We start from the raw sequence: 18,773 nt of genomic DNA, 5'->3' as shown, positions 1-18,773 counted from the left end.
AAATGCTTTGCAAATCGTGTGGGCTGCACAAATGCCACTGGCCTAAAAGGCATTTCTGTGACTTTCCACATTTGCTGTTCCATGGCATTTAGCACATAGACTAGTGGGGCCTCTGAAATGCACAAGCTGTTGTGAAGTGTCGTGTTTCTTATGGAAGGGAGCAAAAGGTTACTGGCAGATGGGAACGTGCAATGAGGTGACGATGGGACATACAACTCCAGGGACACGGCAGACATCACAAATCCATTCCACAGCCACAAAGCCTTACACAAGATCCACAGCAAAAGGAAGAAACATCAAAAACCTACAGCAACCTTTTTTTAAAAAAGAGCATCAGGAGTGAAAGAGGAACAGTTTAGTAATGGAATTCCTCTGTGAGAACAGGTTCGCAGAAAAACCGAGAGCCACGCTTGGCCGTTCGAGCGGTAAAGGGCACTGTCTTCAGCACTGCATGGAAAATAACAGCCAAACAAGACAGAACACAGTAAGAAGCAAAGATCTATTGCATTAGTACATTGTTAGTATTTTGTTAAAGACACCTAAAATGGCTTATTGGTCATTTCACCACAATAGGATTTTTTTGGCTGGGCAATTGTCAAAATTTTCTTTCAGGGACTGGGTGTTGTACAACTGGTATTTTAAACTAAGACACAGATTTGCATAATTTTTATCTGAACGTAGTTTTCTTTTGTGTGGGGCATTTCCCACTTTTGATTGGCTCTTCTGGGATTGTAGGGAAAAGAAGCTACACAACCACAGAGAATCCTTATGAATACATAAGGGAAAATTTGCAGATGGCGCATCCAGGAGCAGTCATGGAAGTGAAGTCCTAGATGAACAAGGCTTTACGGTGTGTAAAGGATGTTTTGAAATAAATAAAAATTCCTTGTCTTTGGTACTAAAGGTCTCAAATATTAGTTTTACGGATGCAGGGATTAGCTGCTCAATACAAAATACATGGGGGAACCTAAGTTGTGGCTGTTTATGGTCCCTAACATGCGCGGTGTTACAGAGCCACGGACCAAAATCAGATTTCGGGAGATAATAACCCCTCCATGTCACATCTGCTAAAAATCAGGCCCAGCCACTGTTACCCTATTGGGTTCAACTGCAGACGGCAGAAAAGGGGAAAGCATTCGTTCGTAGGAAAACAAACAGCCAGCTCTGAAGTTCTAAATCATTCAGCATGATTTTGCCCTTCACTGTGGTTTTAATGCCACAGCAAGTTATAGTTAGTAGCATCGTATGGAAAACACGAGCTCTGAAAAATAAGGTTAAGCGCCAGTGACTTTGCATGTGGCTCAACCATATTCGACAATTTACCGCATGCATCTGTTGCACAAATGTACACTCTCAATTGTGAATGGCTTTAGTCATGCCAGCATGCTGGGGTGCAGAATGACACATACGATGTCTCGTCAAAATCTCTGCTACCGAAAAGGCATGGATTGGCAAGTAGGCTGGACGCTGGGCTGTGTTTGTTAAAGGATGGGCACACCTGATTGTCACCGTTCATAATGGGCTGCAAAGCTCTAGCAGAGTGGTTCCCAAAGTGGGCAGTACCTCCCCCTGGGGGGGGATTACCTAGGGGGGTGGCAAGAGGGCAGCAGGGGGCACTAGAGGTGGGCCCCACTAATTTACAATAGATCAGGCTATGGCACCATGCTGGCAAATTTGGTGGAAACTATCAAAAAAAATATTCCAGACTTTGAAGAGCTGGTACCACTGGATCAAGTTCATCAGTTTTGTTGAATCAATTTCAACTAAAAAGTTTTAATTTGATTTTGAATAGATGTGCAATTAATTGTTAATGTTTTGAAATTTTATTGTTATTATCTTCTTTGGTGAGTCAAGCACACCCCTATTTTAAATAATGCTTTTTATAGGATCGGGTAGGGGGTACTGGGGTTGAGTTTGTGGAACCAAGGGGGCGGTGGCCCAAAAAGTTTGAGAACCACTGCTTTAGCAGAACTGCTAAAGGTGAACGCTATCAACAGACGCCTCATATTGTCTTTAGAACAGTGTATCTTTTTACCTGTGATGATATCTTCGATGGCCCCGTCTTTCCCCTCATACACATGTCTATTGTCCTTGACTTGGCGCCGCCTTAGCTCTGCAATCAGCTCTTGCTGCTGCCTCTTTGTTTTATGGGAAGGAGACTGAAAGGGAGCAGAACAGGACGGCAAAGGTCAGTCAACGGGGCTTCTCAAGGAAGCGGAGGCTGCCAACGTACTCTTTTCAGGCATCAGGCTGCAGCCTCCGCTGGCAAACTGTTTAAACGAGGGGCTGGGCAAAAAAAGGCTAGCAATCCACCTTCAGAAAGGACAACAAAAGAACCCTTTGCATTTTAAAATCGTTTTTAACGCTGCCTTAAGACCCAGGATCACTTACAAACGTATGGGTTCTGCTTGAAAACCAAAATGGCAGATCAAACTTTGAAAAAGTAATGCATGAATGGCTCTGGCTTCTGATGTGCATTGTTTTATGACATTTTGGGGGTCCAAGCCATTCGTTACCCCCGAAGGAATATTTCCCTAAGCCCGCGCAGTCTTCTATAGGAGACTAATGACCTTAGGGGGCAAGGCAGGCATGTTTGTAGGCTGCACTTTTCTAACCTGAGCCTGCATGAGAGAAGCTCATAATGATATAGTTAAAAGATGACATCAGCGTGGAGGAGGGTCTCATATCTCAGGCAGAAAATGCTCATTTGAGTACGGCATCTTTTCTTTGCTGTTGTCTTTGGAGTCTCTCCTGCTGATTGTCTTCATATTTTGCTACATCAGAAACGATGGCAGATCCAGCAGCCTTTCCACGGGTAGAAGGATTTCTGCCTGCAGGGAGCAGCTTTCTCACCTGCCCTCTGCAGGCCAAGATGCCCCTCAAAATGCTGCTCCTGCTCCAGGTAAGAAAGTCACCTTCCACAAGCGGAAATCTTTCTACCTGTAGAAATGCTCCACTGAATCCTGGCCTATGTCAGAGCCGAACGACACATTACGGTGGACACGGGGGTCCTACCAGTGGCCACTGACTCCATTCTAGAGAAAATGTAGGTATTTAAAAATAGCTGAGAGGGCCCAGCCCTGATTTGCAGCAACAAGCAATCTTGTTCCTCCCCGCTCCACCTTTTAAAGTGCAGAAGCTCATGGCTGTTTTGGCACTTGAAAAGGCACAGGCAGTGGGGGGATGGACAAGATCCCCTGGTGCCGCGGTACTGGTTCTTGTGGCAACTTTTAAATGGGTAGTCTCCTCTAAAATGGCATCGGCAGCCAGAGGTTGGAACTTGTGTCCACCGCAGCATATAGTTTGGCCCTCAGTAAACTGAATAACCAGGCTTGCTTGCGATAACAACCCATTACATCTTCCTATCCATTTTTGGAACAGGGCCCAATGCCAAGTATCACAACAAGGGCTTCAGGATAACAAAATAATGACTCAGAAGAAGGCATGTTCCTGAAACTGATCTTAGGGTCCTATGAAATACTTCTCTGGAAAGCAGAGCTTCAGCAGCTTTCTTTCAGAGAAAGCATCTTGGAAGGAATTTGCTGGGTGCGTGGCTGCCGTAACGCCCCCCCTCCCCGAAGATTCAACCAGCCAGCCACAGTCAACCCGTTTCATCATGCCGATGCCTGTCACTGCCACTCGTTCATCTATCCCAGGGAAAAGACTGGATCGCTTCCTACCTTTTGGTCTTGCTGTTCCATCAGTGCTTCCTGCTCCAGCAGCTTTTCCATTAGTGCCTGTTCTTGCTTTTTCCTCAGCTCGTTCTCCTCTTCTGCTTGCTGTTGATGGGTTTAAAGAAAGACACATGGCTGTTGGGAGCTCGGATCAGCTGACAACGAATGGGATTTATTTTTAATGCACTCCATCCATAAGCAACGCATGGGAGGTGGGGGGGGAGGAAGTAGTCTCACCCTCCTCCTCTTCTAAGCCACACTGCTTCTGCTACTTCTCCACCTTCCCTCCCAAGTAGGGGCAAGGGGGAAGGCAGAAGAGAACAGCAGTAGAGGGGCTGATGGGCCCTCCTCTCCTTGTTCCTAGCTGCCTCTGCTTCCCGACCTTCTCCCCTAGGTGGGGGGGGCAGCAACTGGGGAATCATAGAATCATAGAGTTAGAAGGGACCACCAGGGTCATCTAGTCCAACCCTCTGCGCAATGCAGGAAATTCATAACTACCTCCCCTACACACCCCCAGTGACCCCTACTCCATGCCCAGAGGATGGCCAAGATGCCCACCCTTGCTGACAGATGGCCATCTAGCCTCTGCTTAAAAACCTCCAGGGAAGGAGCACTTACCACCTCCTGAGGAAGCCTGTTCCACTGAGGAACCACTTTAACTGTTAGAAAATTCTTCCTAATGTCTAGACGGAAAATCTTTTGATCAAATTTCAACCCGTTGGTTCTGGTGTGACCTTCTGGGGCAACAGTAAACAAATTGGCACCACCCTCCATATGACAAACGGTGCTACTGTTTTGCTGACTTCTTGCCCAGCTACTGCTGCTTCTCTTTGGCCAGCCCTGTTCTACAGCCACCAGTGGCCACCACCACTAAAAATGGTAGCTAAGATCTTATGATGCTACATTGTGAGGTCTCTTTTCTTTTACCTTGCCTGCACAGACTGTGGTGGGAGATGATTTTAAACCCCTCCCCCAATTAAAAAAATTAGGACTTTTTCTGCAAACCTGGGGGTTCCCCCAAGTCTGTAGATAAACAACACTCAAGTCCCCCCTCAGCAATGATGGTCAGGGAGTGACCTTGGACCAACCACTCTTTCTACCTCACTGGATTATTGTGAGGGGAAAAATAGAGAGAGAGAATCCACATAGACCACTCCAGGCTCCTTGGGGAAGGGCAGATAGACAAGTAGACCGGTCACTCTTCTGTAGGTTGACAGAAGAAGGTCTAACAGTGGCTTTCAGTGTCCTTCATAACAAACAGCTGGGCTGTCACTTGTCTTAGAATACAAAATGCCTTTGAGGAACTTGATGCTTAATTGTTGCCAAAGTGCAGCTCATGACTGAGGTACAAATCAATCTTCATTTTGATTATTTCAGTATAAATCTTACTGCTAGTGTTTTACTTCTGGTCCTCCTATATCACAAAGCTGGAGTTACGAGACTGTATACTTGGCAGGAACAAACCGCATAACCACAAAATAAGAGCTAGCGTGGTGCATTGGTTAGAGAGTCAGACTAGGATCTGGAAGACCCAAGTTCAAACCCTCACTGTGCCATGGAAGCTTGCTGGTTGACCTTGGGCTAGTGACACTCCCAGCCTAGCCTACCTCAGAGGGTTGTTATGAGGATAAAAAGCAGGGGAGAATGTCATCAGCCACTTTGGGCCCTTGATGGGAACAAAAGTGGGGTATGAATGAAGTAAATAAAAAAATAACATAAATAATAAAAAATAAAAGAGATTTGGTTAGAAATTCTGAACCATGTCCGTAAGAGTAAGATGACAAATGAACTAGAATGCATGTTTACTTTGTAAGCCTTCACAAATCGTACAAACACAGGGAAGAAGACTGATGGAGGAGTCGTCTTGGGGTTCTCTCCAAAGTATTTCACAGAATCATCGAAGGCATCCTGCAAAAAGGGAGACTTTTAAAAGCCATTTTCCTTTACATGTAGCATGAAAAAAAAGTCTAAAGCTAAAGTCTGAGCTAAAATATGAATTAACGAACAGAGAAACAAGGCAAGAAAACATGAACAGAGAAGATACATCCTATAGCATCTTCCAGATAAGCACCTCTAGCTGTTCCTCCAGAGCGAAGCCCTCTTAGATCCCACACCTTTGAAAACCCCACTACAGCACATTTTTAAAATCGTGCTTGTCCACTGTAAGCGATTTACAAGATATGCTTTCCAGGGATACGAAGTCCAGTCTGGCTTTTTAAATTTTACCATCGCTGCCTGCGGCATTTGAACTTACATTTAATATTCATTCATTCAAGAAGCAAAGGCGGTAACCTCGTGGTCTCTAGACTTCAAACATTATCAAGATGGTGAAAGATGCAAGCAGGCGGAAGCAACCCACATCCTTGATGCACAAAGTAAGCACCAACTCTCAGGTACCTCCCACTACCTGACATGCACTGTCTGACAGGCAAAGGGGAAATGATCTCACAGTTCTGAGCTAGGAAACGAGGAAAACTTGGCAATGCAATCTGCCTCTGAAGATGGTATCATATAGCTGCTGGGCTTCTCTAGCGTTTATGGTGTGTGTGTGAAGAACAGATTGGTATGACCAGGATTGGAAGGGCTTACAATAACTGTAGAGCATGATGACTACTTTAAACTGGCTCAAACAGGTCTGGGGTATACTAAAATGTTGCTAATAGATGAAAATCCATGGGTTGCAGCAGGAACGGCAAAGTTTTGTGCAGCGGCCTGTAGAATCCGTCAGATGCTGCTGAGAACGTCGGTATGCCAATAATTTTAATGGGTAGTATAAATAGTTTATAATAATTGTGCAAATAACTCTTTACAATTTGTATAAACCTGTGTAATACTAAGGGTTTCAGTGGTAAATTGTGAAGAGCTGTGCTGGTCTATGACTGTTTTAATCAAGATTGATTGATTGAACTGGCTCAAACATAGGTAACTTCTGGATGCTTCCTGGCTTTGAACTCACCTTGGCGCTTCATAGTATCAAATTATCTCATGTCCAGACATGATTTCTACGATGCAAACTAAGCAGTTTCTCTGAAATCATGGGGCGAAAACGCACGGTCGCTTTAGCCTCCTTTATTCCCTGTTTCAGCCAGGATTCAGCCAGGATCGAACGCACATTCAGCGAAAACGCATGCGTTCGATCCTGGCTGAATCCTGGCTGAAACAGGGAATAAGGGAGACTAAAGCAACCATGCGTTTTCACCCATGGTGTGAAGTCTGTGAAGGTTAATAAAATCAGGCCTTGACAAGGCCACATATTTAACACCAACTGTCTGTGTGGCTGGGAAGCCTCACTGAGACTGACAAATGTACAAAGAAGTTTACAGGCACCTGTTTGTTAGCTAAACACTGTTGCCTGTGAAAGAAATATGGCTGTCGGGTTAAATGTGACGCCATTCTAACAGTGCCATAAAGATGCACTTTCCTGGGAATAAGCCTCTATGGAAGGACCTGAGTAGGATTCTGAGAAGACCCACTTGGCTTGGGATGGCACTGTTAGCGACAGAGGATGACAGTGGGTGTCACATCAACACTAACTAGTACTGCAAACACAAAAACAGCTTAGGGTGAATCCCTGTTCTTCTCAGTCACTGTAGCTTGAAAAGATGACAGATTCCTTCATTTCCAGATCCTGAGAGGTACGTACATCAATACAGCACTTTAGAAAGAGCCGGGCTGCATGGAATACCTGGGCTATTTTTGCATCATCCTGTAACTTTTTAAGCTTCCCTTCATTATTCTGAATAAATTCCTTTAGCATGGTATTGTGGTCATGCATGGTGAATTCGCGCTTTGTTAGGTCCAGACCTCTTTGGAGTTCCTTGACATCCAACAGAACGTTTTCAAGGGATACTGAAAATAAAATAAAAAAATGAAATACATCTGAAATGTTAAGCTCAAGCACACACATCCCTATTTGATCCTTCCATCTGAGTTTAAAGGATCCCCTGTAGCAAAGCTGGGAAATGTGTCGCACAGATCCCACAGAGTTTAATGAGAGACATACATTCCCTCTCCCCATCCCCTTATATCTACCTTTATCCCATCTTTTCTTCAATGAGCCCAGGGTGGTGTTCATGGCTCTCCTCTGCTCCACTGCTGCTACCAAAAGATTTAAGCCCCAGCAGCCTAGGTCCTGCCCTGACCTGGATAGCCCAAGCTAGCCTGATCACATCAGATCTCATAAACTAAACAGGGTTGGGCCCAGGCAAGTATTTGGATAGGAGACCTCCACAAAATACCAGGGTCGTGACATGGAGGCAGGCAATGGCAAACCACTTCTGAACATCTTTTGCCTTGAAAACCCCACCAAGGGTCACAATATGTCAGATGTGACTTGATGGGGGGGGGGGAATCCTAAGTCATGTGCAAAACACTAAATTGATGCAATAGCAGGCAAGAAGGTTTAGACGTAGGGCCAAATTAAATGACTTACTCTGCCCACACAGCCACTATGGGGAATATCCTTTTAAAAATAATAGCCCAATTCCGCTTTAAACTAAAGAGTGGGGAGAGGAGGGCCTCTTGTCTCCCCAGATGCCATTTTACTGAGCTGACGTAGCCCACACAGGAGTACTTTGAGCACATGCAGCTCCAAAGTTATGCAAATAGTAACCTGCAGGGGCCACTGCAGCTCAGGGAAATGCCACCAGTTTGGGGGGGCAGCTCAGTTCTGAGCTGAATCAAGCTCCTGCTGTTTTTTTAAATGAAATTCCACTCAACTGCTGTGTGGCTGTGGAGAAAGTGAGCTGGGTCCAGGAAACCCAGATCCAACTCGCCAAAAATGTATTGTGTAGTTAGGCCCTTAGGCAAGTCTGAGAGGAGAGAAAAGTGACAGGAAGTGATAGTTACAATAGAAGGGAAGCTAAGGTTTTGTCAGTCCAAGTACAGGTATTGACTTCTGCCCAGATATATCTTCATATTATGAACACAAGCCATAAAAACACTCAATATAAATACCAAGATGCTGGACAAACCTTCCGTGTTATAGAAACATATTCAGGAAGAAGGACATGGACATAAGTCTAGGAAAAGCCACAAGCAATGAAAGAGTAACTGGAACCATGCCGGTTTAAGTCGGGGTGAGGTGGGAGTCAAAGAAATGGGTATGAAGGAGGGTCTAGGGAAACAGGCTGGTAACTAGACAGGAGGAAGACATCCAAGAGCTGTCACATAGAGGAGGGTTCCGAGTTGTTTTCTGTTGCCCCAGAAGGTCGGACCTGAACCAAGGGGTTGAAATTAAATCGAAAGAGTTTCCATCTAGACATTAGAAAGAATTTTCTAACAGTTAGAGCGGTTCCTAAGTGGAACAGGCTTCCTTGGCAGGTGGTGAGCTCTCCTTCCCTGGAGGTTTTTAAGCAGAGGCTAGATGGCCATCTGCCAGCAATGCTGATTCTATAACCTTAAGCAGATGATGAGAGGGAACACATCTTGGTCATCTTCTGGGCATGTAGTGGGGGTCGCTGGGGGTAGAGGTAGTTGTGAATGTCCTGCATTGTGCAGGGGGTTGGACTAGATGACCCTGGGGGTCCCTTCCAACTCTATGATTCTATGGCTTCAGGATTACCCAGAAGGCACAGGGAAACATTTTTAAATGATATTTTGCTTGTGGCTGGTGGTGCTCCTGAAATACTTATGAGATGTCCGACTTATCTTACACAAGCCAATACCTTTTTAAAAACAGACCTACACCCTGGTTGCGTACAACTTATTATTGCATTTATGCATGGAATCTATTTGAACCAATGTGGAGAGTGAACAGTGGACTCATTACCTGCAGCAGCTTTCTCTACATAATGAAGTTCGTTGTAAAAAAGCGATACTTGTTGATACTTCTCCTTCACAACATTCGATATATAGTGCAAAAGGGTTTGTTTCCTGTCTGTTGATTTTGTGTCTAGTAGCTGCAAACCAAGAGACAAAAGAGATGTGTGAGAATAGACTGCATTAAAAAAAAAATTAAGTCCTGGATCCAATCAACTGTCAAGCAGAAGGCATGTGGATCTTTCCCACATCCACCTCCCAACCTTGGAAAAGATAATTCCTGGAGTTACAGGACCCTGGTGGACAACAAATCATGTAGGACGAGGCTCTCTTCCGAAGCACAGTCCTGCTGACCAAAGCCCAAGGAAGCAGCAATTGTACCTCTTTCCCCCTCCTCCCTGCAGCATCCTGACCTGCAATGCTTTTTTGTACAAGAATCCCAGAACTCTAGGAATAATTTTTCCAGAGGCAGGAAGGGACTGTTGGGAGTAAGGAGAGAACATGGGGAGAAAAACCCCATCCTCTAGTGCCTTCTGTTGACAGTTGGCTGGTTCTAAGCCACAGTTACAACACATACATCCAGAGAGGGAATTGTGTGTCATGGGAAGGCAGGACCTAGTCATTCAAATGGCCATAATCACAAATGATAAATGAGGAATTTTGTTTCCAATGTTGATGTTTTTTCCTTCCACTTCCAAGACACCTTTCAAAAAATAAACAGCACTTCTTTAGAAATCATAGTTGTGGCATTAATTCCAGCTGCAGTGCAGAAAAGCAAAAATGTGTGTGCAACTGAAGATTTCTCACTGTTACCTAAGAAACACACTCTTGTTCAAAGAAAATGTTGTAAATCTCACAAAGATCTAGACAGAATAGTCAAAGGCAAGATCTGTATTTTAGAAAGGGTCCTATTTCTCTAGCAACTTTCCAAATATTGTCTCTTTCAATTCTCCCTGCTCAGTGGGTAATTTCTAGTATCCTAATCCCCAAGCCAAAATATTTATTTTTAAATCCAACTGGTTTGCAGCCCAAATCACATGACATACATGTGTCCAAATTGTGTTGGTATGGGAAAAAAGAGGAGAACTAAAGTAAAGAAGCCTAAGATTCCGGCATATATTGAATTAACACAGAGGTTTCCTGTGCTGTCTGATTTTTTAAATAAATCAGGCTTTGTAAAAAAAAAAAAAAAAAAGGCAGCACTTTACAGGAGAATAATCTGAATCACATTTCTAAGTCGATCTCCCAAAGGGGTTTCCAAGTAACTGTGTATTACTATTGAGAATAAAAAAACAACAATGAATGTTCTCTAATGTGTTCAGTATACCTTAGCAATCACTGTTCATTACATTCACTGGATTGATCACTGATTTAACCCAGCCTGTTCCCCTTCTACTGTTTTAAAATTTATGAAGTGCCAGATTTTTGTCCTCAAGAAGCAGAGAGATGGATATAGCAAAAAGCTGGCAAAGTACAGGATGGTGCTCAACACATTTTCTTGAAAGTGCAAATTTAGGCCAATCTGTAATTCACATTGTTTTCCTTGAGACTCCAACTGACTGGAATAATAGCAAGGAAGAGAATATGAACTAGGGTAGGATTATGAAGTTTTAGGGCCTGTAATTCACCTCTATTTAAAGTTATTGTTTCATTTCCTCACCAGTTTACCTTTCATCTGCTAGAACTAGGGTTGTCAGGTAACCTGGCAGCTGGTGGGGGGACTTACTGGCAATGTGGGAGGCCTACACCTTTCCTTTCCTTTTATCCCTTAGAAGCTCCTTGATCAATTGATCTTGAGCAGCATATATCTAGTGTTGGAGGGATATAAGGACTGAAACAAATCTTGCCACTGACAATGTAGCCTTGGGGTCCCTATCACTTAGTAAAAAAGGCATTATGCCAGTCACAGAGGCATTGGATTTGTATATTAAAAGGGGGGAAATATAGTGCGATCGAAGTTCCTCGTAAAACCGGCATTCCAAAAGGGCATGGGCTAATGTGTCAATAGAGCCAGAAGAGCAAGGGCAGATCCTGTCTGAGTATGGTATATTCAGAATTCTGCCCTGCATTACCATAGAAGGGTTAGCATCCAGTCTAGCCAAGCAAAAAGCTCTACAGAGACGAGGAGCTGTCAGATAATATGTATAGGCAGGCAGACCATGTGGAGGGGCTCTCACCAGAAGTGACATTACCACTTTGTCAGCATAGATGCTGAGACACTGATGTAGGCCTTCCCTACTGCCAATAAGTCTCCCTGCTGGCCAGCTAATCAGCAGTGGGAGGGGGGCTGAATATCCCCCACACCCAGTGGGGAAATGGCAACCCTAGCTAGAATCTCTCCTCCCACTTTGCCCTTGGACAGACCTGCAGCAGTGGGGGGGAAGGAAACAGCCTGGAAACTGACCCTTTAGGTTGCAATAACTGTGGCAATGGTTTGGATTAAAGAAATGAAAACAAATACAATAACTAATAACAACTGGGATGCTACGCCAGAGGAATATCTAAGCAAACGAAAGCACCCCCATTGTAATTATATGTTTTGTTTTATTACAGCCACCTTGGGGATCCTTCTTGGTTGAACGGCACAAAAGAAATCAAATCAGTCAATCAAATAAATAGATTCCTTAAGCCAAGTAAATGAAGAACTGCAGGCAATCTTCAGGTGAAAACTAAGTGCAAGTCAGTTTGGAGAGGTGTTTTTCTTCTACTTACCAGATCTAAACTCTGTAGCTTAAACCCATAAACAGCTCCTCTTTTACTGCTGTTCATATAGTTACCAAGAGCCAAGATTATCTGTAGAAATCATAGGAAAACATAATAAGCATGAGCTAAATGTATAACTTATTGTGATGGAAATGAAAGGTTAGCTTTCATGTAAGCATAGCCACCCAAGATGGTCTTCAACCAAAATTAAAGAGAGAGAAAGAGAGAAGTAAGAGAAATTATACTTGCTTCTAATATTTTCTTGAGCTTCTGGGATGACTTGATCGAGACAGATGCTGCAATTATTGCATGTAGTTGCTAAAGACAAACACAGAAAGGAAAGTGAACATCTGTAAAATCTAAAATTAGAAGCTGCAAGAGAGCCTGTTGTTACGTAGGCCATATTTCAGGAAGACTCTAGCAGTACAGCACGAGGTACTGTTTATCTCTTTCCATTTCACCAGCTGACCCCAGGATGGGATTGTGACTGATTTTAAACTAGGGTTCTGGGATGATCTTGGTTTAACAGTGCAGCTGATCAATAGATTGCCTTTCAATTAAAACATTTTCTCCGAGTAACTGGTAGAGCTGTTACGTTCAAGATTCTAGGGCTTATGACTTCTGAGTCTGTGCAGGCTACCCAGAAGTGTAGGTTCCTTCCTCTCTCTGTCATTTAAGGTACCTGTATGCAGGAATTAAATTCTTTACAATTGCTCTATAACTTCATGATTCATCGCTGCCATTCTTCTCTTTACATGACCTTCTCCTACATTAAAAACTACTAGTGAGTGAGAAAAGCATACAAAATACGGGAAACTAAAGGACTCCCTAAGGGTCCTGTCCTGTTGGTGACAAATGCAAACTGGAAACTGTGGGTGAGGCCCTTTTAACTGAAATATTCATAAAGTGAGAATACCATGCTGACCTCCTTTGAAAGTGTTAAAAACCCTCTGTCTTGAGATTTCCATTGTGTGTACCTAATGACGATCAATTAACTTAATCAATTAAAAGACAGAATATAGACCAATTAAATCAGCTGAAAACACTACTTTAAATGCTTAAAAATTGTTATAACAATGCAGGGCATGATCTGGCAAAAGTTCACCACTATAAAGTCTTATTTATTTCAATGGGAGAAATGTAGGACTATCTCACACTACAATGAATGGGCAAACAAAGTGTTAAGCTTTGTGCCACGAGACGTAAGCATGAAAAGGCACCCTTTAATGGAGTAGATAAAAGTGAAGCAACTGAAATCTCAGACAATCATTACTATTTATAATTTTACATGTTTAATCACACATGTAAGGGGTCAGGTTTTTTTAACAGAAAGGAGAACAGAGGATCCCAATGCTTTTATCTCTGCATAGTTCCAAGTTGACTTCTAAGCAGGAACTAAAGGTAAGTTACCAAAGATCAGCAAGAATTTATCGGGAGAGAACTTCTGCCCACTTCTAATGATAACGGCAGCAACTGCGCTACAACCATATAACGTACACATAAGCACAATCCTTAGAATTCCAGTTCTAGTTCCATTTTGAGAAAGTTCTGAGCTCTGCATTTTACTCACTGGAGTCAACATCTGGATGCTTTCTGCAAAGTTGCCAATGAATGCCATGATGGTCATCTTCTGCATCAGCCTCTCAATCTTGCTAAACTGCATCATGAACCGGTCTTCATCCGACAGATTCTCAAGGGGTTTCCTCTCCCGTTCATAGAGCCGCAACATTTTCACTTCATTTTCAGTGGGCAAGAACCTCATCAAGCATTCGACAAAATCGACTGGCAAGGTCTTCAGATCAAATCTATTCAATGCAAAAAAAACCCCAAAATTAAAAAAGGATAATTACAAAAAGAGGGTGGCAGTGAGTTGTTAATCAGAAGAGTTAGTTTCCATAAGCCTAAATAAATGTGATGCTCTGATTAACCTGAGATCCCAAATCACTGCATGTTATTAAGGCTACAATCTATCCTGCGAATATTTAGGCCACACTTTAAATCAGGGGTTACGAGGGCTGGATATGACATAAATGTCACTTGGTCGGGCCGGGCCATGCCGCACCAGCACATATTGAAAGTGGGAGGGGGTGGCTGCCTTGGCTGGCTCGCAGGCTGGATAAGAGCTCTCAAGGGGCCAGATCCGGCCCGTGGGCCTTATGTTTGAAACCCCTGCTTTAGATGGTAATCACATCTAGGGTTGCCAATTCCAGGTTGGAAAATTCCTGGAGATTTAGGGGTGGAGCCTGGACAGGGTGGGGTTGATGAGGAGAGGTACCTCCAAAGCAGCTGTATTCTCCGGGGAACTGATCCCTGAAGTCTGTAGATCAGCTGTAATTCCGGGATATCTCCAGGCCCCACCTGGAGGTTGGCAACCCCAATCATGCCAATTCCTGCTGTCAAGCTGTGTTTCATGAAGTTGACATGTGGCTGCTATGTGGTGCTGGGGCCAATCAAAGGATATTGGCATGCTGCCAGCTAAGCATTCTCCTGATATAGGCAGATGTTTCTGAATGGGGGTTCCAGGCAGACACAAAACTGATCATGCCTGATGGTTTCTTCAGAAACCTCTCTTGCTCTAATAAGAGAAAAAACACGACTGGCTCTTTGCTTTGGGGAAAGATGCTTCATTGAAGAAGCCAATGAACACTGGAAAAGCCATCAGCAGGTGCCACAATGCCCACAGCCACCAATGTTGGGCATCACTGATCAAAGGGGGCGGGGAAACGGCACTTTTAGCATGGTAATCCCAGGACTATGGAATGATTTACCACAGGAGACACTCCTCCTAAAAGAAATGCAAAGTGAATTTATTCAGGATGGCTTTTGCAAGCTAGACAAAAAAACTCTTTGTGTTTGTTCTATTGAACTGTTTTAAGTATTAAAGCTTCCAGGTTTATTAGAACTGATTTACTGTCTTATTAGTTACTAGTTGGGTTGAGCATTTGAAGAGGCAGCCTATACATTTTAAACATAAATCACACACGCAATACCACCTACATTTCATCCGGGACATTTGGACTGAATTCAAACCCTGAGGAAAGGAAAACTAGCCCTTTCTTGCTCTTGTAATTGTTAACATGTTTATCTTAGGATGGTATTTCAATTGCTGCTAGGAATGAAAGTATTGAATGACAAGAATCTTGGCAGAAATATATTTATGACATTCCTCAGAAAATCACCCGCTGGCTTTGACAGTACAGTGATATATGGCTTAACCCTATGCATTTTTGCATGTGTAAAGTGCCATCAAGTAGTAGATGACTTTTGGCGACCTCTGGTAGGGTTTTCAAGGCAAGAGACTTACAGAGGTGGTTTGCCATTGCCTGCCTCTGCACAACAACCCAGGCATTCCTTGGTGGGTCTCCCATCCAATTACTAACCAGGGCTGGCCCTGCTTAGCTTTTGAGATCTGATGAGATCAGGATCCTGGGCCATCCAGGTCAGGTCATGCATCTATACTAAGAACTAAATCCCACCATGTTCCGCAGGGCTTACTCTCAAGTAAATGCACAAAGGATTGCAATCACAGCTAATGATCAACTGGTCTATATGACCACCATTGACTGTGAGAAGTAGGTAGATGTTCTGGAGCTCCTCCAGTTGCAGAAATATTACTTGCAAGTTAAAGTAATATAACTAAGCACTGCATTAAAGAGACCTTTCCCTTACGCTTGAATAGCTTTGCATATTTCATCCGAGGTCTTCCCAGCTTTTCTTAAAGTGATGGCAAGATTTTTCGCCCTGTTGGCTTCCAATAATGTGACTTTGTTTGATCCTTTCTGAGTTATTTGCTTGCTTGAAGAAAGATCAATGGCTGGGCCCTGGGCTTTTGTCTTGAATATTTCTTCAAATTCATCCACATTTAAATCCTATTTTAAAGACAGAAATGAACCAGTTCTAAAATCTGCATTGAAACAATCCATTTCTTAAAAGTCACAGCTGAGAACATAACGCTACATACACAAAATGGTTTAAAAAAATACTCCTGCCTACACATACTCGGTAGCAGAGACACAAAACACAATAGTGTGAGAAACTATTAGCAGGGCTGTGTGCATGCTGTGATTCTGAAGGAGCGCAAAATCCCACAGAATGTGTTACTGTGTGCCAAATTAAGCTTCTTGAGACGCTGAGCTGGCAATCCTACACACCACCCCAATTATAATAAAATTGTATCAGGGAGCCCTGGTAGCCTGAGTTTGCAACTGTGCTTAAGAACAATGGAATAATTTTTACTAAACATGTCTGAAAAAGGATTCCTCCTTAAGGGGTGCAAGAAGCAGAACAGACCATTAATTCAACATACCGGCTTACTTCGTTTATTGTCCTCCTTTCTCGTTGAGACTCAAGGCACATACATGCACACGTGACAGAGTTGACAGAGTTGTAAAAATAATGCAATAAAGGCCGGTATAATGCATACAACGAACAAGGCACTGAAATTGTATTACACAATGAAACACAAGAAACATTTTCTGCCCTCTCAGGGCATTCCTAAGTTTAAATTGGTCATTTATGCATGGGTACTTTCTCTCAAGTTCGCCCCTGGTTTGACTCAGTTGTTCCTTGGAGTTATGCATGAGTTTTCTGTCTATTAGAGATGACCTTGCGGCCAGCCCTCGCAAATCCCAGGTGTTCCTGTAAAAACCCAATTCTTCGATCTCCCCTGAGATCAGCCTGGGTGAAATCTCCATGCATAAGTCAAAGTGCGCAACAGGGAAGTTGGGGGCTACGTTTTTCTCACAGTAAGCATTACAGCCAATTACAAAGCAGCGTTTAAAGGGGCAGGGATACAAATGCTTCCTGATTTTTGTCTCCACCCGGAGTTCTTTCTGAGCAGACATTCACAAAAAAAAAATGGTTTTAAAGCGTCACTTGGGTTACTCCTGGTTTTCGCAACTGTTTTGTAAAACAGCACTTGGGTTTCCGCTGGGGGGGGAGGGGAGCTGGATGTTTTTCTTACAGTAAGCACTACAGCCAATTACAAAGCAATGTTTTCAAGGGATGAGGAGATGCTTCTGGATTTTGAGCTCGGGGACTTTGCTGGTGCATAGCAAATTTTGGATTCACAATGGAAAAGTGTGGGTCGAGCGAGCAACGAACCCCAGTTAAACTCCCATGCATAAAAGACCATTAAAAGCTTCTTGAAAGATCAAGTTCCTTGAAAAAGGAAAATGAATGTATTTATTAACTCAGCCCATCTTGGCACACGAGTAAAGCCTGATTTAAGTGTGATTCCTCCTCAAGCCAAACCACTTTCACCAAGCTTTGCAGCTTCCACAGGTAGCCACCTGGTTTAAAGACACTGTATGAGTGTAAAGTCCCACAGGGAAAGGCCTTTAGCCTCTGATAGCACCATGTTGAAATCAGGCTCAAGTCAGGCTGTCCAAATAGGTCAGTCCAGAAGTCTACAGCCCATTGTTTTGAGCCCATTCAATGCTCTCCCAATGCATAGAACAACAGCTCAAAAATAAAACAAGAAAGAAATGTTGCAGCACCTTTAAAGATTATGGCATAAACATTTGTGGACTAGAGATCCTCCAAACGTCCACAAAAGCTTATGCTGTATAATTCTATTAGTTTGAAGGCCCCACAAGCCTCTTGTTTTACTTCAGCAGCCAGACATGAAGGATTCCTCCTCTTAACCACAAACCATTATTATAATAAAAGAACCCACAAATGTAAGCATGATGTGTGTGGCTCATACCTCTAAGATCCTTTCATCATCAATTTCGTTGAAGACTGTTCCATTAATCTGATTGGGCTTTAGAGCCACCCAGTTAAACACCGGCATGCGGAATTTTGTCTTAATCGGCTTCTTGATTTTCACAGCTTTAAATAAAACAGAAAGTGCCATTACAAATTCTGAAACAGCCAGTAAATGCCTACAGCAACCAAACAGCAATTCTGGGTAGGGCTGCCAGCTCTGGGATGGAAAATACCTGGAGATTTAGGCGGGGAGGGCCTGGGGAGGGCAGGGTTTGGGGAGGGACCTCATTGGTATATAATGCCACAGAGTCCACCCTCCAAAACAGCCATTTTCTCCAGGGGAACTGATCTCTGTTGCCTGAAGATTGGTTGTAATTCTAAGAGATCTCCAGGGCCCACCTGGAGGCTGGCAACCCTAATTCTTGGAGATGGTGCTTCAACACTGAAGGTGTGGCAAGCCAAACACACACTTTAAAATGCCTGAAAACCCTGAGCTACATCAGGAGATGGGGGGGGGGGGGGGGAGAGACAGAGAGATGTATCTTTAATTCAGTGGGTTTTGCCTAATGTTCACATAAGGAAAGAGTTTATAAAGATCTGACAGAACAAAAAAGCATTTTTCTGATAAAATCCATATTCTCCCCACAGGATTTGCTTGGGACTACCAAATATCCCTGCCAGAAAGCTATAAAATGGTTTGTCACTAGTTTGCCTTGGAAGCTGGATTCTCAATTAAGCCCTGTGTAATTTTTAGCCAGCGATTTCCTATCATGGTCTTCTAACCATACTGACATTAACAGACTATGAATTATTAATTATATTAATTAACAGAAATTAGCATCCACACATTTACCCAAAAATCACAGATATCATTACTAAGGCCATGTCTCATATAAAAACACTACATGAAGATATACAGTTATTTGT

At 43.3% G+C, this 18,773-nt stretch overlaps 1 protein-coding gene across 5 annotated transcripts in view; it reads right to left on the bottom strand.

The window, feature by feature from the left end:
• FMNL2 (formin like 2) overlaps nucleotides 1-18,773 on the bottom strand; it is a 248,757-nt gene that overhangs the window by 7,838 nt on the left and 222,146 nt on the right. For 3 of the 5 annotated variants that reach the window (XM_056861347.1, XM_056861350.1, XM_056861348.1), the window contains exons 16-25: nucleotides 17,845-17,969; nucleotides 15,807-16,006; nucleotides 13,708-13,942; nucleotides 12,387-12,455; nucleotides 12,147-12,227; nucleotides 9,445-9,574; nucleotides 7,360-7,523; nucleotides 5,481-5,582; nucleotides 3,681-3,779; nucleotides 2,036-2,159 (exon numbers count right to left, since the gene is read on the bottom strand). In XM_056861347.1, the coding sequence (XP_056717325.1) occupies nucleotides 2,036-2,159; nucleotides 3,681-3,779; nucleotides 5,481-5,582; nucleotides 7,360-7,523; nucleotides 9,445-9,574; nucleotides 12,147-12,227; nucleotides 12,387-12,455; nucleotides 13,708-13,942; nucleotides 15,807-16,006; nucleotides 17,845-17,969 (1,329 nt within the window). Of the gene's footprint in view, nucleotides 1-314; nucleotides 448-2,035; nucleotides 2,160-3,680; nucleotides 3,780-5,480; nucleotides 5,583-7,359; nucleotides 7,524-9,444; nucleotides 9,575-12,146; nucleotides 12,228-12,386; nucleotides 12,456-13,707; nucleotides 13,943-15,806; nucleotides 16,007-17,844; nucleotides 17,970-18,773 lie in introns of those variants that run through there. The other 2 variants (XM_056861349.1, XM_056861351.1) reach the window with 1 other exon arrangement.

Source organism: Euleptes europaea, chromosome 15 (assembly GCF_029931775.1).
Source record: "Euleptes europaea isolate rEulEur1 chromosome 15, rEulEur1.hap1, whole genome shotgun sequence".
NCBI lineage: Eukaryota > Metazoa > Chordata > Lepidosauria > Squamata > Sphaerodactylidae > Euleptes > Euleptes europaea.
Note: the sequence above shows the minus strand (reverse complement) of the source record. Positions and strands in the feature narration are given on the sequence as shown.